General features: G+C 40.9%; 1 protein-coding gene across 5 annotated transcripts in view; it reads right to left on the bottom strand.

The window, feature by feature from the left end:
- Positions 1–13,250, bottom strand: part of ndst2a (N-deacetylase/N-sulfotransferase (heparan glucosaminyl) 2a) — a 59,869-nt gene that overhangs the window by 28,372 nt on the left and 18,247 nt on the right. For all 5 annotated transcript variants that reach the window (XR_007114024.1, XR_007114025.1, XM_047603643.1 and 2 more), the window contains one exon: positions 12,976–13,161. Coding sequence is in view for 3 of the 5 variants with exons in the window: in XM_047603643.1 (XP_047459599.1) it covers positions 12,976–13,161 (186 nt within the window). In the remaining 2 variants the exon portion in view is untranslated. The remainder of the gene's footprint in view (positions 1–12,975; positions 13,162–13,250) is intronic.

Here is a 13,250-nt window from a genome sequence, read left to right as displayed (position 1 = left end):
GCAGGTAGCCACAATAGCGGTGCGTCATCATTACCGTAATGGCAGCTTTTTTTTTTTTTCCAGAAAGCGCAACTTCCCAGTGTTTCCATCGGTGAGTTACGGTAATTCAAATACCGCAAGCTTCTTTTTGTGCGCACACAGATGTTCAGGTCTTGAAGGGTTAATATTACAATGTTAACGGGTCTGGGCAGAACCATCATTCGGTCCGTGCCCGGTCCAGGTCCATCATTTGTTGATGCCTGGTTTAGACCTTTCTGCGGACGTGACCAGTCGACTAGGCACTGCGTCATCACCTATCGACGGCGGTAGTGTTATGATTACGCGACGGTTGGGTAGACAGACGTTCAAAAATTACCGATAACAGTATCATTTGTCCAGAACCTTAACAGTAAGATTATGGACCAGTGCCAAACAATACCAGTACTCGGTATACATCCCTAGGGACAACCACCTGACTTTGTATGCCAAAGGTAAATACAAAGTAACATTAAAATATGTCATGTTTTTCTAATGTTTCATTGAATTAGTAGGAAATTAAATAAAATATATATAGTACATATGTGGCATTTTTGGTTTCATTGTTTACAGAGAAGTGGTGATTTTTGTTTAATTGCCATTTTTCTTGTACGTTTCGGGTTCTTGACTTTGTTGGCATCAAAAGATAGAAATAAAGGAAACCTTCAAGTAGTGTTCATGTGATTTTACTTATGTATAGAGTTGTGAAATCAATCAACGCATAATAATCGTGACTATAATAATATTGTGATAAATTCTCTGACAGTAATCGTACTAAGGAAAACTGTAATCGTGACATCAGAAGATGAGACTGCAGAGGAAGAAGAGCAAACAACCCGGGGGGACAAGCCCCTACACAACATGTACCACCGTCAAATTGAATAAATGGCTGATATCAAGAAAACCTACCACTGGCTGGAAAATGCTGGACTGACAGACAGCACAGAGGCACTAATTATGGCAGAACAAGAACAGGCCCCAACAGATCTGACTAGTTGCTTTCGTCAACGGAAATTATGACGAAATATCGTCAACGAACCTTTATCACGTGACTAAACCAAGACGAAACGTAAATGGTGGTCTTGTGACGATAACTATAATTAAATATATAATACAATATTGTTGACAAATAAAAACGAGACTAAATGTGGTTTACAAAAGAAAAACTCTGCTATCTAGCCTAGCGTTTGTTTGTTTGTGGGTGGGTGGGTGTGTGTTTGTAGCGTGTGTCTAGCATAGACTATATAAAAAAGCGGTGTCGAGACTAGCGGGAGTGCGTGCGAGAGAGTATAAAGTGGATTTATCCAAAATATCTGCTAAAACTGTTATATTTTTGTGTATCCACAACAACACACATTAATATATATTAATTAGCTCTAACTGGAAGCTGATTTAGTCAGGAGATTTTAACAAACTTCCTCTGACTAGTGCTAGCAGCAATTATAGTCATGTGAATCAACCAATTCAGTTTCTACTTCCTACCTGACTGACTGACTCTGTAAGTGCATTTAAGCATCCCTTAGCCACAAAGGCTAGATTGCCACAAAGAAGTACAAAGACAACTCCTCAAAGCAACATATCAAAGAAGAAGGGATAGCACAGTGGATAGGCCGCACAGGACTCCCAGCGCGAATTGTAGAAGATGAGGAGTTCATCACAATGATGGCAAAAATGGACAAAAAGTTCCAAGTGCAAAAAAGACAAACATTTTGAACTTAATTGACAAAATGTACAAAGAAGAGAAAGAAAAGATCAAACAAAAGCTGACCACAGCACGCAGGATTACTACAGGGTTAGATATTTGAGCTAAAAAGGGGTTAACAGCATCCTTCCTGGGAGTCGGCGCCTGTTACTTCAACCTTGAGGACAACAAAAGATGAACACAAACTGCTGAACTTGAAGGAGATGGTTCATCCTCACACCGCAGAGTCGATAAGTATACTTGTGGAGGAGTCAATGGAAGAATGGGGGATTCCTAAAGAGAATGTCCTCACAACAATTACGGACAATGGCAGCAATATGGTTGCTTCTTTCCACACACATGCAGAAGTTCCCACGACTTCTGAAGAGGACTCAGAGGCAGAGTAAGACGATGCCAATGACGGCAATGAGCATCAGGAGGATAACAGGTCAGTCTGTGTATGAAACTTTGCTTTTAATTCATTCAACATTGGTCTTTGGTCATTCAACAACTGGTCTTTTTTTATGAATAAAAAAGTAATTCCATAGAAAGTTAAAAGATTAAAAATAATGCTATTAATTCATTCAGCATTTATTAAACTGTTTATGATTACATTTTATATACATGAAAACTTAAGGTCATCGGAAGTTAACTACTAGAACTATGTAATTTGGTTCAATAATGCAAGGGTTAAAGTGATTAAATATGTGCATTTGTTTTTTTAATATTTCCATGTAGATATGACTACGGAGCCATAGAGAGAACTCCATGCGTAGTTCACACCCTACAGCTTGTAGTGAATATGGTACACAAGGATCCCCCGATCCGAAGGCTGTTGGAGAAACTGAGACATCTGGTGAGCAAGTTTAGGAAGTCATCTGTTGCTACAGAACGGCTGCTGCAGAAGTGTGCTCTTGTTCTTGTCAAAGACTGTCCCACCAGGTGGCAAGTTCCTTTGCTATGATTTCGTGCTGGCTTGAAGTCAAGGAGCACCTCACAGCTGTGGCTGAGTGGATGAGCTGGGACAGCCTGCAGACTAGTGAGTGGCAAAAGATTGGGATACTAAGAGACCTACTTCTGCCATTTGCGGAGCACACCCGGTCGCTTGAAAGTGACACTCAATCACTTTCCCTTGTTGTGCCAGCACTCCTGGATCTCAAAAACCATCTGACGGAATTCTCACTTGCACATGGGAGAACCTACAAAGATGCTGCTGCTCTGGCCCAGAAGATGCTTTCCAGTATGGATAGGCGCTTAAGTGTGTTTCTTGACGCAACAGCTGACAACAGCATGTTTTGTTGACCCTTGTGTTGCTGAAACCCTTCAGGAAAATGATGACAACGAAATACAGAATCTTGTCAGAAAGGCTGAGGACTACATTGCTCATCTTGTGCCACAAACAGTGCAAGTGCGAGAGGAGCAGTTGACTGATGATGAGCAAGTCGCAAGTGAGGGTACAGAGGCTCCAGAACCCACCCCCACAAAACGGCGTTGATTCCAGTTCTTCAGTGCCAATCGTCCATCGAGGCCCAAGACAGCCAAGACAACAAACATTAGGCAGGAGATTTTGAAGTATAAAGACACGCTGTCCGAGCCCCACCAGGCTGCTGCTACTAGTGCTGAGGTTGAGGAATCGGGCATTGAGTATTAGTTAACTCAGTGTTGTTCCACTGTCTTTCCAACACTGAAACCAGTGGCGCTGGACCTCCTGGCGATGCCAGCCTCTCAGGCATTTACAGAGAGGGTCTTCAGTGTAACTGGTTACTTCTCTTGTGGCCGCAGGAACAGGGCTAGGACAATCTTGGAAAGAAGCACTTTCCTCAAAATAAACAAGCCTAAATAGTGGTTAATGGCTGGGCTGGCCTGAACAGACATGCAACAAGCATGCATGTACTGAGTGCACACACAACACACAAACGAAGGTAAGAGAGAGAGAAGTGAATGTAGAGGAAACCCAGTTGCTGCTGTTGAGACTACTTGTTATTTGTTTCAGTAGTTGTCAGTACTGTTTATTCTTTCTGCGTTGATTGATTTCACAACTCTATACATATTCTTTTTTTTGTCAACAAATTTCTGTGCAGTCACTGCCATTTGTACTGTTCTTTTAAGTTAGTTTTTATGATGCAAAAGCATCATCATGCAAAATTGAGTCTACAAGCAGGTCACAGACACACACATTTGCACTTTATATTATGTTACTGTAGCTCAAAAATCCTTGTTTCTCTTTATGACTTGAATGTATTACTTTTTTGTTGCATTATTTTGCAGTATTTTATTTATTTAATGTAAATTTATGTGTGTGTATCTACATGTTTTGTTGGTAAAATAAATATGTTGAGCGTTCTGCTCAGCAGAGCATCTTCCTCGTCTGGAATGGATGTTTTCTTGACTCTATAAGGTAACAATAACATAATAAGATAACCATGTTTGTTTTGTGAAATTGGTTTGACTAAAAGAAAAAAAATGGTTTCATCTATACTATACTAGGTAATTATACTATATTAAATGGGTTAAACAAAATTACATTACTAAAAAGAGATTAAAATCATTGACTAAAACTAGACTAAAATGTCGATCAGTTTTCGTCGACTAAAACTAGACTAAAATAGTCGTGGGTTATTCTGACTAAAATAAGACTAAAATTCTCAGAATTTTAGTCGACTAAAACTTGACTAAACAAAAAGGAGTTGGAACGTAACTAAGACTAATAAAAACTAAAATAACAGTTTGACAGAAAGACTAGACTAAAACTAAAGTTAAAACAGGCCGCCAAAAACAACACTAGATCTGACCCAAGATGCAGACTGTGCAAAAATGACCCTGAGACAGTTTTTTTTTTTTTTTCCTTTTGAAAAATGCGCCTTTTTCTGTGCCTTTAACCAGTCAAATGGTTTTTGGTCTTCTCGTCTTTTTGTGCTGATTTGATTTAATTTTTGTTTTTGGCTGTGTCGTTGGTTGTGGAGTTTGGCGGAGCGGCTGTTGTGTCCGTTGGTGTGTTCATGCAATCAGCTGCTAGCGCTGTCCATGTCCCTGTGAGGCCTGAGAGTCCAGCTGAACTTCAGCTGATGGGACCCTGAGGGAGTGTGTCATGAGAAGAGCTTTGGAGACCTGGTTCATAGGACTACGGTGCGTCTGTGCCCGGCTTCAGACTCTGCGGGCGGACACACACCGTTGGCGTTTACATTTTTCCCTCAGTGGACAATGACAAAGACACACCATGCCCTGACCATGACACTGTCCATGCTGCTGTTGGTATGCAACTGACCAAACAACCTCAGACACTGTTTTTCCAACTATTTTTGTATGTTTTATAAGTATAAGTAACAGGAACAGGAAAAGGAACACGTAAAAGGTTGAGAAGTACTAAGGGTTGAAAGAGCAGCTGGAACAGATGTGGAAGGTTAAGGTGAACATGGTCCCCGTGGTAGTAAGAGCAGTGACCCCCAAACTGGGAGAGTGGCTCCAACAGATCCCAGGAACAACACCTGGGACCTAGGAACCTAGAAACAGCTAAGATACTGCGCAGAACCCTAAAACTCCCAGGCCTCTGATAGAGGACCTGAGTTCAAGGACGTCACAGATACCATCCTGCAAGGGTGACAGGGACGTTAGTTTTTTTTAATACACACACACACCATTTAGGTGTCTGTTTATGTGAGGCATATTTCCAAACCGGCGCTGAATAAAGTCAACTGGACTTGAAGAATTTCAATCCGCGTAGTTTCTTCAGTTCTGATAGACTAGTAGGAAATAGAGGTTTAAACAGGAGAAAGTCTGTGGGTACACCCACCAGAAACTTGCTTGACCAGAAACGGGGTCACTATTTCCATAATGGCTGGTACTTACCTGTCGTGAAAGGGGGTGCTGTGTGCCTGGGGTATTTATCCTATGAATGGAGCTCTTACAAGGCTAGTGTCAATGGGAGCCTCCAGTCTGAAGGTGTGAATGTCGCTGAAACTTCTTGGGGATAGAAGTCAAAACTGAATTGTAAATAGATGGTAAATTAAATCTCAGTCCACCTCCTCTGTTTAGAGAAGGTTTTTCCACTTTGACATAGATGGCTTCTTTTACTCCTCTCTCAAACCATCTCGTCCTCTCTGGCCAGGACTTTGACGTTGTTATCTTCATAGGAGTGTCCTTTGTCCTTCAAGTGGAGGTGGACTGCTGAGTCATTCCCTGATGCGCTGGCTATCCTGTGTTGAGCCATGCGTTTGTGGATGGGTTGTTTTGTTTCCCTGATGTACATTCCTCCCAGTGGACTTCAGGAGGTAGGGCATCCCTCTAATGGAATGGAAATGGAATGGAAAGACTGGAGTACCATTTTAAGTAGTTGCAATGAATTGTTTAGTAAAACGAACAAGGCTGCAGCATAATTGTTCACTCTGATTTACACTGTGCTTAAAAAGTATTTGCACCTCTTACAATGTTCTATTTTTGGGCATAAAAGTCAAACAATCTGCGATTTGGAACAAAGCACCTGCTGCCATTTTTCTGCACCCCAGTTCCTATGTTTTGCGCATAGTTGAATTGTTGTTGGTTCCATATCAGAGGTATGGCTTTTTGGCTGCAAATCTTCCATGAATTCCACTTCTCCTGACACTAGATGGTACAACCGTCAATCCTTTGTGGGTTAAAAGATTTATTGTTAAGTAAGTTGTTTTCGGCATGCTGTAGTAGGCAGCTTGAAATGCCACGTGAAGCGCATAAATTTCACAGAGTAGCAGATGAATCACTCAGGCCTTTAGTCCTGTCAGAATAACTCGGTATGTTGTCTCACAGAAACACCAACAGCAGCGAGGTTTTCGGTGTCATTTTACCAGCCTGTCTCTTGAGTCATGGCCCATCGTTGCCAGATAGTCGTTGGAGAAGAAAGCATTTATTTGCGACGGTTGTCCAAACAGTGTAAAACCATTAAAAAATGTAAATAACGTTGAACACAGCTGTTTGTTGTCTCAGTCACACAGAAGAGTGGTTCCTTCAGACTCATTGCATAATTTTGTATCACTAACATTAATAACGCGCTAAACCAGGGGTGGGGAACCTTCGGCCACGGACCATTTCAGCTGGCGCAATAACATTTTTATATATGCTCTTATCGTATGAATACATTCAAAAATCAAGAAAAAAATATTGACAGACATTAGTTTTCTGTGATAAAACAGATGGACATGTATGTCCCAAATCATCATCAGGGTCAGTGAATTCTGTATGCGAGCATGTGGTATATGTAATTGCATTAGTTGGAGTGATTGACACAATGACAAGTGATGAATCATGGCAACTGTCAAGAAAAGAAAGGTGGATGCAGAGTGCCGCATAATCCAGGAAAAATGGACCAATGTTGAAGTTAAAGGCAAGCCAGTGTGCCTTTTTTGTGGCGAGGCACTGGCAGTGATGAAAAAGGAAAATGTTGAGCGCCATTACAGCTCTAAACACAATGAGTTGCTTTGAAATGAAGTTAAGGCTGTGACATGGACAATTGAAAAGGGGAAACATTGTGCATTTTCCCAACCTGCGAGAACAAAATCCTGATATTATTTAATGAGAAATGAAATGTGAAAAATGTGGAAAATATACAAAAGGAACTGGACATGTTTGCTACGCCTTTTAATGTGCAACCATCTGATGTGCCAGACAACCTCCAAAAGGAAATAACAGAGCTGCAAAACAATAACAAACTCAAAGCTAAGTATATCAACGTCTCTCTGCTGGACTTTTACAAACTGTATGTCCGTGCTGGGGATTTTCCCATCTTGAAGAGACATGCCCTGAAGTTTGCATCTCTATTTGGGACAACATGCTGTTGTGAACAGTTCTTTTCAAAACTGACTCTTGCAAAGACTCACTTCCCCTCAAGATTGACTGACACAAACTTGGAAAACCAGCTTCGAGTGGCATCATCATCACTGCCAACTGACATCACACACACGCAGTTGAGTGTGTGGAAACGGTGAGGGAGAGAGGCAGAGGAAGTCAGTGGTTAAAAAGAGTTAAATGGATGGCGAAGGTGGTACTGGTAATAAACAATTTGTAAAAAAAAAAAATTGTGCCAAAGAATCGTGATCTCAATTCCAAGCAAAAACATCGCGACTCACATTTTTTCAGCCCTAGCCCTTGATGTGAAATAGGTATATATACGTCATAGGTTGTCGCATATAGTAAATAGACTTACGAATTGCCTGCTAAGCCCACGATCCACTGTGGGTTTCCCCGCCGCTACGTCACCATTTTGAGCCCTATTAATTTTCCCTACTTTTAGATATGATACCAGCACAACTCCTTCACATGTGTGGTAGTGGACACATATTTCTCTTCACACAGAATGATGTTTAGTAGCAAATACAACGAAAATTGTCACACTGCACAGGCCTGAAGTTGCTGGTTGACTTCGCAACTGAGATCGCGTCCATCAATCTGCGACCAAACCTGGTGCTATGGTCAGCTTCAATTAGGCATGTATACAGTCCCCTCCAAAACTACTGAAACAGCAAGGCAAATTCCCTTGTTTTTGTTGTTCACTGAAGACAGTTGGGTTCAAGATCAAAAGATGAGTATGAGACAAGAGTTCAGAATGTCAGCTTTTATTTCCTGGTATTTACATCTTGATGTGTTAAATAACTCGGGATATACAATCCTTTGTATGAACTCACCCATTTTTCAAGTGAGCAAAACTACTGGAATATGTGACTGACAGGTGTTTCTTGTTGACCAGGTTTTGCCTTTAAGGTTGATTGTTCAAACATTAAATAGATCTGCAAGATGAGTCTACTTTTTGGCCTGGGCTGAAACCTATAAAGTATGCATTCCTTGTTAATGACAATAAACCAACATGATAACCAGAGAGCTGTCTATGGGAGAAAAGCAAGCCATTTTCAAGCTGACAAAGGAAGGAAAATCAATCAGAGTCAGTGGACAAACATTGGGCATAGCAACCACAACAATTTGGAATGTCCTGAATAAGAAAGAAACTACTGGTGAACTGAGCAACAAACGTCGAACAGGTCGACCAAGGAAAACAAAAGTACTTAACGACAGAAATATTGCGAGAGCTGTGAAGAAAAACTCCAAAACATCAGTAAGTGACATCACCAACGACCTCCACAGTGCAGGGGTGAAGTTATCATAATCCACTGTTCAAAGAAGACTCCAAGAGCAGAAATATAGAGGCCATACCAAAAGATAGAAACTCCTCATCAGTAGTAAGAATCGGAGGGCCAGATTGAAATTTGCAAAGAAGTATAGAGATGAGCCACAAAAGTTCTGAAACACAATTTATGGACTGTTGAGACCAAGATTAATTTCTACCAAAGTCATGGGAAGGCCAAAGTGTGGAGAAAGAAAGGAACTGCTTATGATCCGAAGCTTACAAGCTCATCTGTGAAGCATGGTGGAGGTAATGTCATGGGTGTGCATGGTCACTTCTGGAACAGGCTCATCAAAATGTATTGATGATGGTAACAGCAGACTGAATTCCAAGTGTAAAGAAACATTTTGTCTGCCAATTTACAGAGAAATGCATCCAAACTAATCGGGAGGAATTTTATCATGCAGCAGGACAATGACCCAAAGCACACTACCAACAAAACAAAGGACTTCATCAGGGGAAAAAAGTGGAAGGTTTTAGACTGGCCAAGTCAGTCACCTGACCTTAACCCAATTGAGCATGTATTTCACCTCTTGAAGAGGAGACTGAAGGGAGAAACAAACAAGAACTGAAAGAAGCTGTGGTAAAAGCCTGGAATAGTATCACAAATGAAGAATGCAACAGTTTGGTGATGTCGATGGGTCGCAGGCTTGAGGCAGTCATTGCACGCAAGGGTTATGCCACCAAATATTAAATGTTACTTTAAGATTATTTGTTTCATTACTTTTGCTTACCTAAAAAATTCTGTGGTGTAATACAAATGGTGATACATAGAGAGTTGTTTAACACATCTCGATGTAAATAACACATCTAGATGTAAATACCAGGAAATAAAAGCTGACAGTGAACAAGCACTGAACAACAAAAACTAGGTAATTTGCCTTGCTGTTCCAATACCTTTGGAGGGGACTGTACATTATCGAGCTCAGAGTGCCCTGGGAGAGCTCAGTCGAGGAGGCTTACGAGCGCAAGCAGAAAAAGCTGACTCAGAGAACAGGCAGTTCGATTACAAATGGAGAGAGAAATATGTATTTATTGCTGTTAATGTGCTTAAACTGTCATGAGATCCACAACAAAAGAAAAAACATCCATCCCCAGGATGGGGAAGCCAACACAATCACCAGTGGAAATCAATAAAATCTTCAAAGACTTTTATATAAAACTATATCCATTAAAAATAAACCCAAATCAAGACCGGATCGACTACTTTTTAACACATCTCTATATAACAACCCTGATCAAATTGCCATAGTTAATACAGAATACAGAATTCCTTAACTAAAGAAGAATTATTCCATGCTCTCCAACTCATGTGGGGGTCCCAGCCGTCAACAGACGAGAGGCGGGGTACACCCTGGACAGGTCTCCAGTCTATCGCTGGTAACACAGACAAACAACCATTCGCCGGATTACATAATTTCAGCCATAATTTTAGTTATTCTTAAATCCAACAAAGACCCATCGCTACCCTCAAGCTATTGTCCAATTTGTCTTATAAATGCTGACACTACAATTATTACCCAAGCACTGACTAGAAAAAGTAATACCATCCATAATTCATCCAGACCAGACCAGTTTCATTAAAGGCAGACACTCCTCCAGTAACACAGGAGGATTACAACATAATTGACAACTCTTCCAAGCATCATATACAAACCATCATTACCACACTAGACACAGAAAATGCACTTGATAGGGTTAATATGTTGTTTCTTATATCGACTATGAATAAATTTGCCTTTGGGGATTTATTTATTAACTGGGTAAAAATTCTATACACAGCACCTTCAGACACTGTTATCACCAACAGACTAACTTCACAACCTTTCACACTTCACAGGGGGACTAGGCAAGGATGCCCCCCCCCCCCCACTTTTTTTATTTACAATATACATTGAACCACTTGCCACAGTCATATGCCAAAAAAAAAAAAAAGCCAGTCTTTATGCTGATGATATCCCACTTTTCCTACAAAACCCCCACACATCCCAATTAAAACCAATTTTAACTGGCAAAAACCCTCAGTTCTCCCACCAAACAGCAGCAGTGGTTTTGCTCTTATATAGCGCTTTTCTACCTACTATAAGGTACTCAAAGCGCTTTTACAGTCAGAGACACATCCACCCATTCGCTCACACAAGCACACACACATTCACACACCAGCGCCAGTTGCACTGGGAGCAACTGGGGGTTCAGTATCTTGCTCAAGGACACTTCGGCATATGGCACACTCAGGGGATCGAACCGCTAACCCTTCGGTTCATGGACAATCCGGTTTACCTACTGAGCCATAGCCATGGCAACCCAGACTCTTCCCATTCCTATATGCACAGATCACATCACATATCTGGGTATCAACATTTCCTCCAAGCAGTCAGAGTTACTCAGTCTAAATTATACAACATTACTGAAATCAATATCTGACAGTCTCCTACTCTGGATTAACCTACCAATCTCATTATTATGCCGCATAACATTGATCAAAATGACAATACTCCCAAAAATGACTTACCCTTTCACAATGATCCTGTTTCAACCCAGCACATCACGGTTCAAATCCCTAGATTTGATTGTAACAAAATTTCACTGCTGCTGTTCTTGCATTTTGCAAAAAAAGAAAACAATAGGAAACTACAATCAAGCAAACAAACAAACAAAAGCAGCCCATGGCAACTCCCATCTTGTTTTTAATAAACGTTATGCCACATGTGGCCCGCATCTGATCGCAGACTGAGGTGTGTGGGGAGCCTTTTGCCGGTTCCCAGTGGGTTGGCAGGGGTCCAAGACATCCCATATGAATGTCTCTATTATAATATATAATTATTAATTGTTTTGCATATGTCTGATCGTTTTGTTATTTATTATATTTAAATAATTATTAATTGAAGCTTTAAATTACTTTATATATTACTTTATTATTGTACTCATAATTTGTTGGTAAACATGCAATTATCAAATGTAAAACCACATATGCCTTCCAACAAAAAGCAAAACATGGACTCTGTCATGGCAATTCTAAACTTTATCTGTTGCACCTCCAGTTGCACTTCCTTTTGTATCTTCGACCCCTTATTTTGCCTCAGTTTCATGAACTGGCCTCAATTCCAAATTAATTGAACAGCCCTGGTCTAAGGCATGCCAGAACTACTTTAGGAAATAAGATAGCAAGCTTGAAACCTTGATGTGACCAGCACAGTACCCAGACTTAAAGGTGTACAGAAAAGAAAAATGAATTTGATTTCACTGTGGTTAACAAAATTACTGTAATAACTCATCTATCAGACGATATAGGCCAAACTTTGTGCAAAATTTTATTTTCGATGAATCCCGGGTGAAAGTGTGAGATTTTTTTTTTTCACATTGGATAGTGCAGGTGCACAGATTATACATCAGCCTGCGCACGATTCATCAGCCAAAGTCATCTGTCAATCAAAAGAGCGGGTAGCTGGAGCTGGGCCGGCGGGAGGTAAGGGCTCGAACATGTACGGCTGTACACCTAGAGCCCCTGCCTCAACTTCCTCGTGCTCATCATCTTCCTCGAAATCTCTCTCTCTCACACACACACACACACACACACACACACACACACACACACACACACACACACACACACACACACACACACACACACACACACACACACACACACACACACACAGCTTGATATCGGCCAATCAAATTTGTTTTGCTTACTCAGGTAAACTCGTGCTGCCACTCGTGGATACTTGGCGGGACAGACAGGACAAACGGCCATTTCTGTACACCTTTAACCACATCAAGCTGGTTTGGTGTAAACTGGACAGCACAACACAAGTGGCACACAATTCTACAGAATCTGGAAGAACTTTCTGAAAAATATTTAATTTCCATTTTAGAAACAAAGCCACAAGTGTGTTTGCATTGTAACTGCCAAAGTTGGCTTCTTTACGGAGTTGAAAGTTTATAATAAATTTTGGTTTGATATAAATTGATTCGATGATTCACTTCAGTTGTATATTTGTTTAACACTTTAATTTCAGACATTAAACTACATAAATTTCACCAAAAGTGTAATATTGCGGTGTTTTGACCAGTAGTGTATACTCATGGTAACAAAACCTAAAACACACATATTAGTTATGGACTGCAAACTGACCTGTATCCCATTGTGGATGAAGCCACGGCGATATCGTGCTGGCCTCAGATGAGGGTATTCCTCAGTACTGGTCACCTTAATTCCCCATACAGATTTCCAGGCCTCGTAGAGCTGGCTATGAACTGGGTAAACCCCAGAGTGATGAGGAGCCACTGCATAGCCCATATCTGTTGGGATGCCGTGCTCCTGGAGAGCAGGAAGTGAAGTGAGAAGACAGGATGTGGGTAAATGCAATGATTGCAGATGGACAGGCAAAACGGTGAAGAGAAAGTAAA

The sequence above is a fragment of the Mugil cephalus genome, chromosome 13 (assembly GCF_022458985.1).
Source record: "Mugil cephalus isolate CIBA_MC_2020 chromosome 13, CIBA_Mcephalus_1.1, whole genome shotgun sequence".
Lineage (NCBI taxonomy): Eukaryota > Metazoa > Chordata > Actinopteri > Mugiliformes > Mugilidae > Mugil > Mugil cephalus.
The sequence above is the reverse complement of the archived record's forward strand: the minus strand, read 5'-3'. Positions and strand labels throughout refer to the sequence as shown.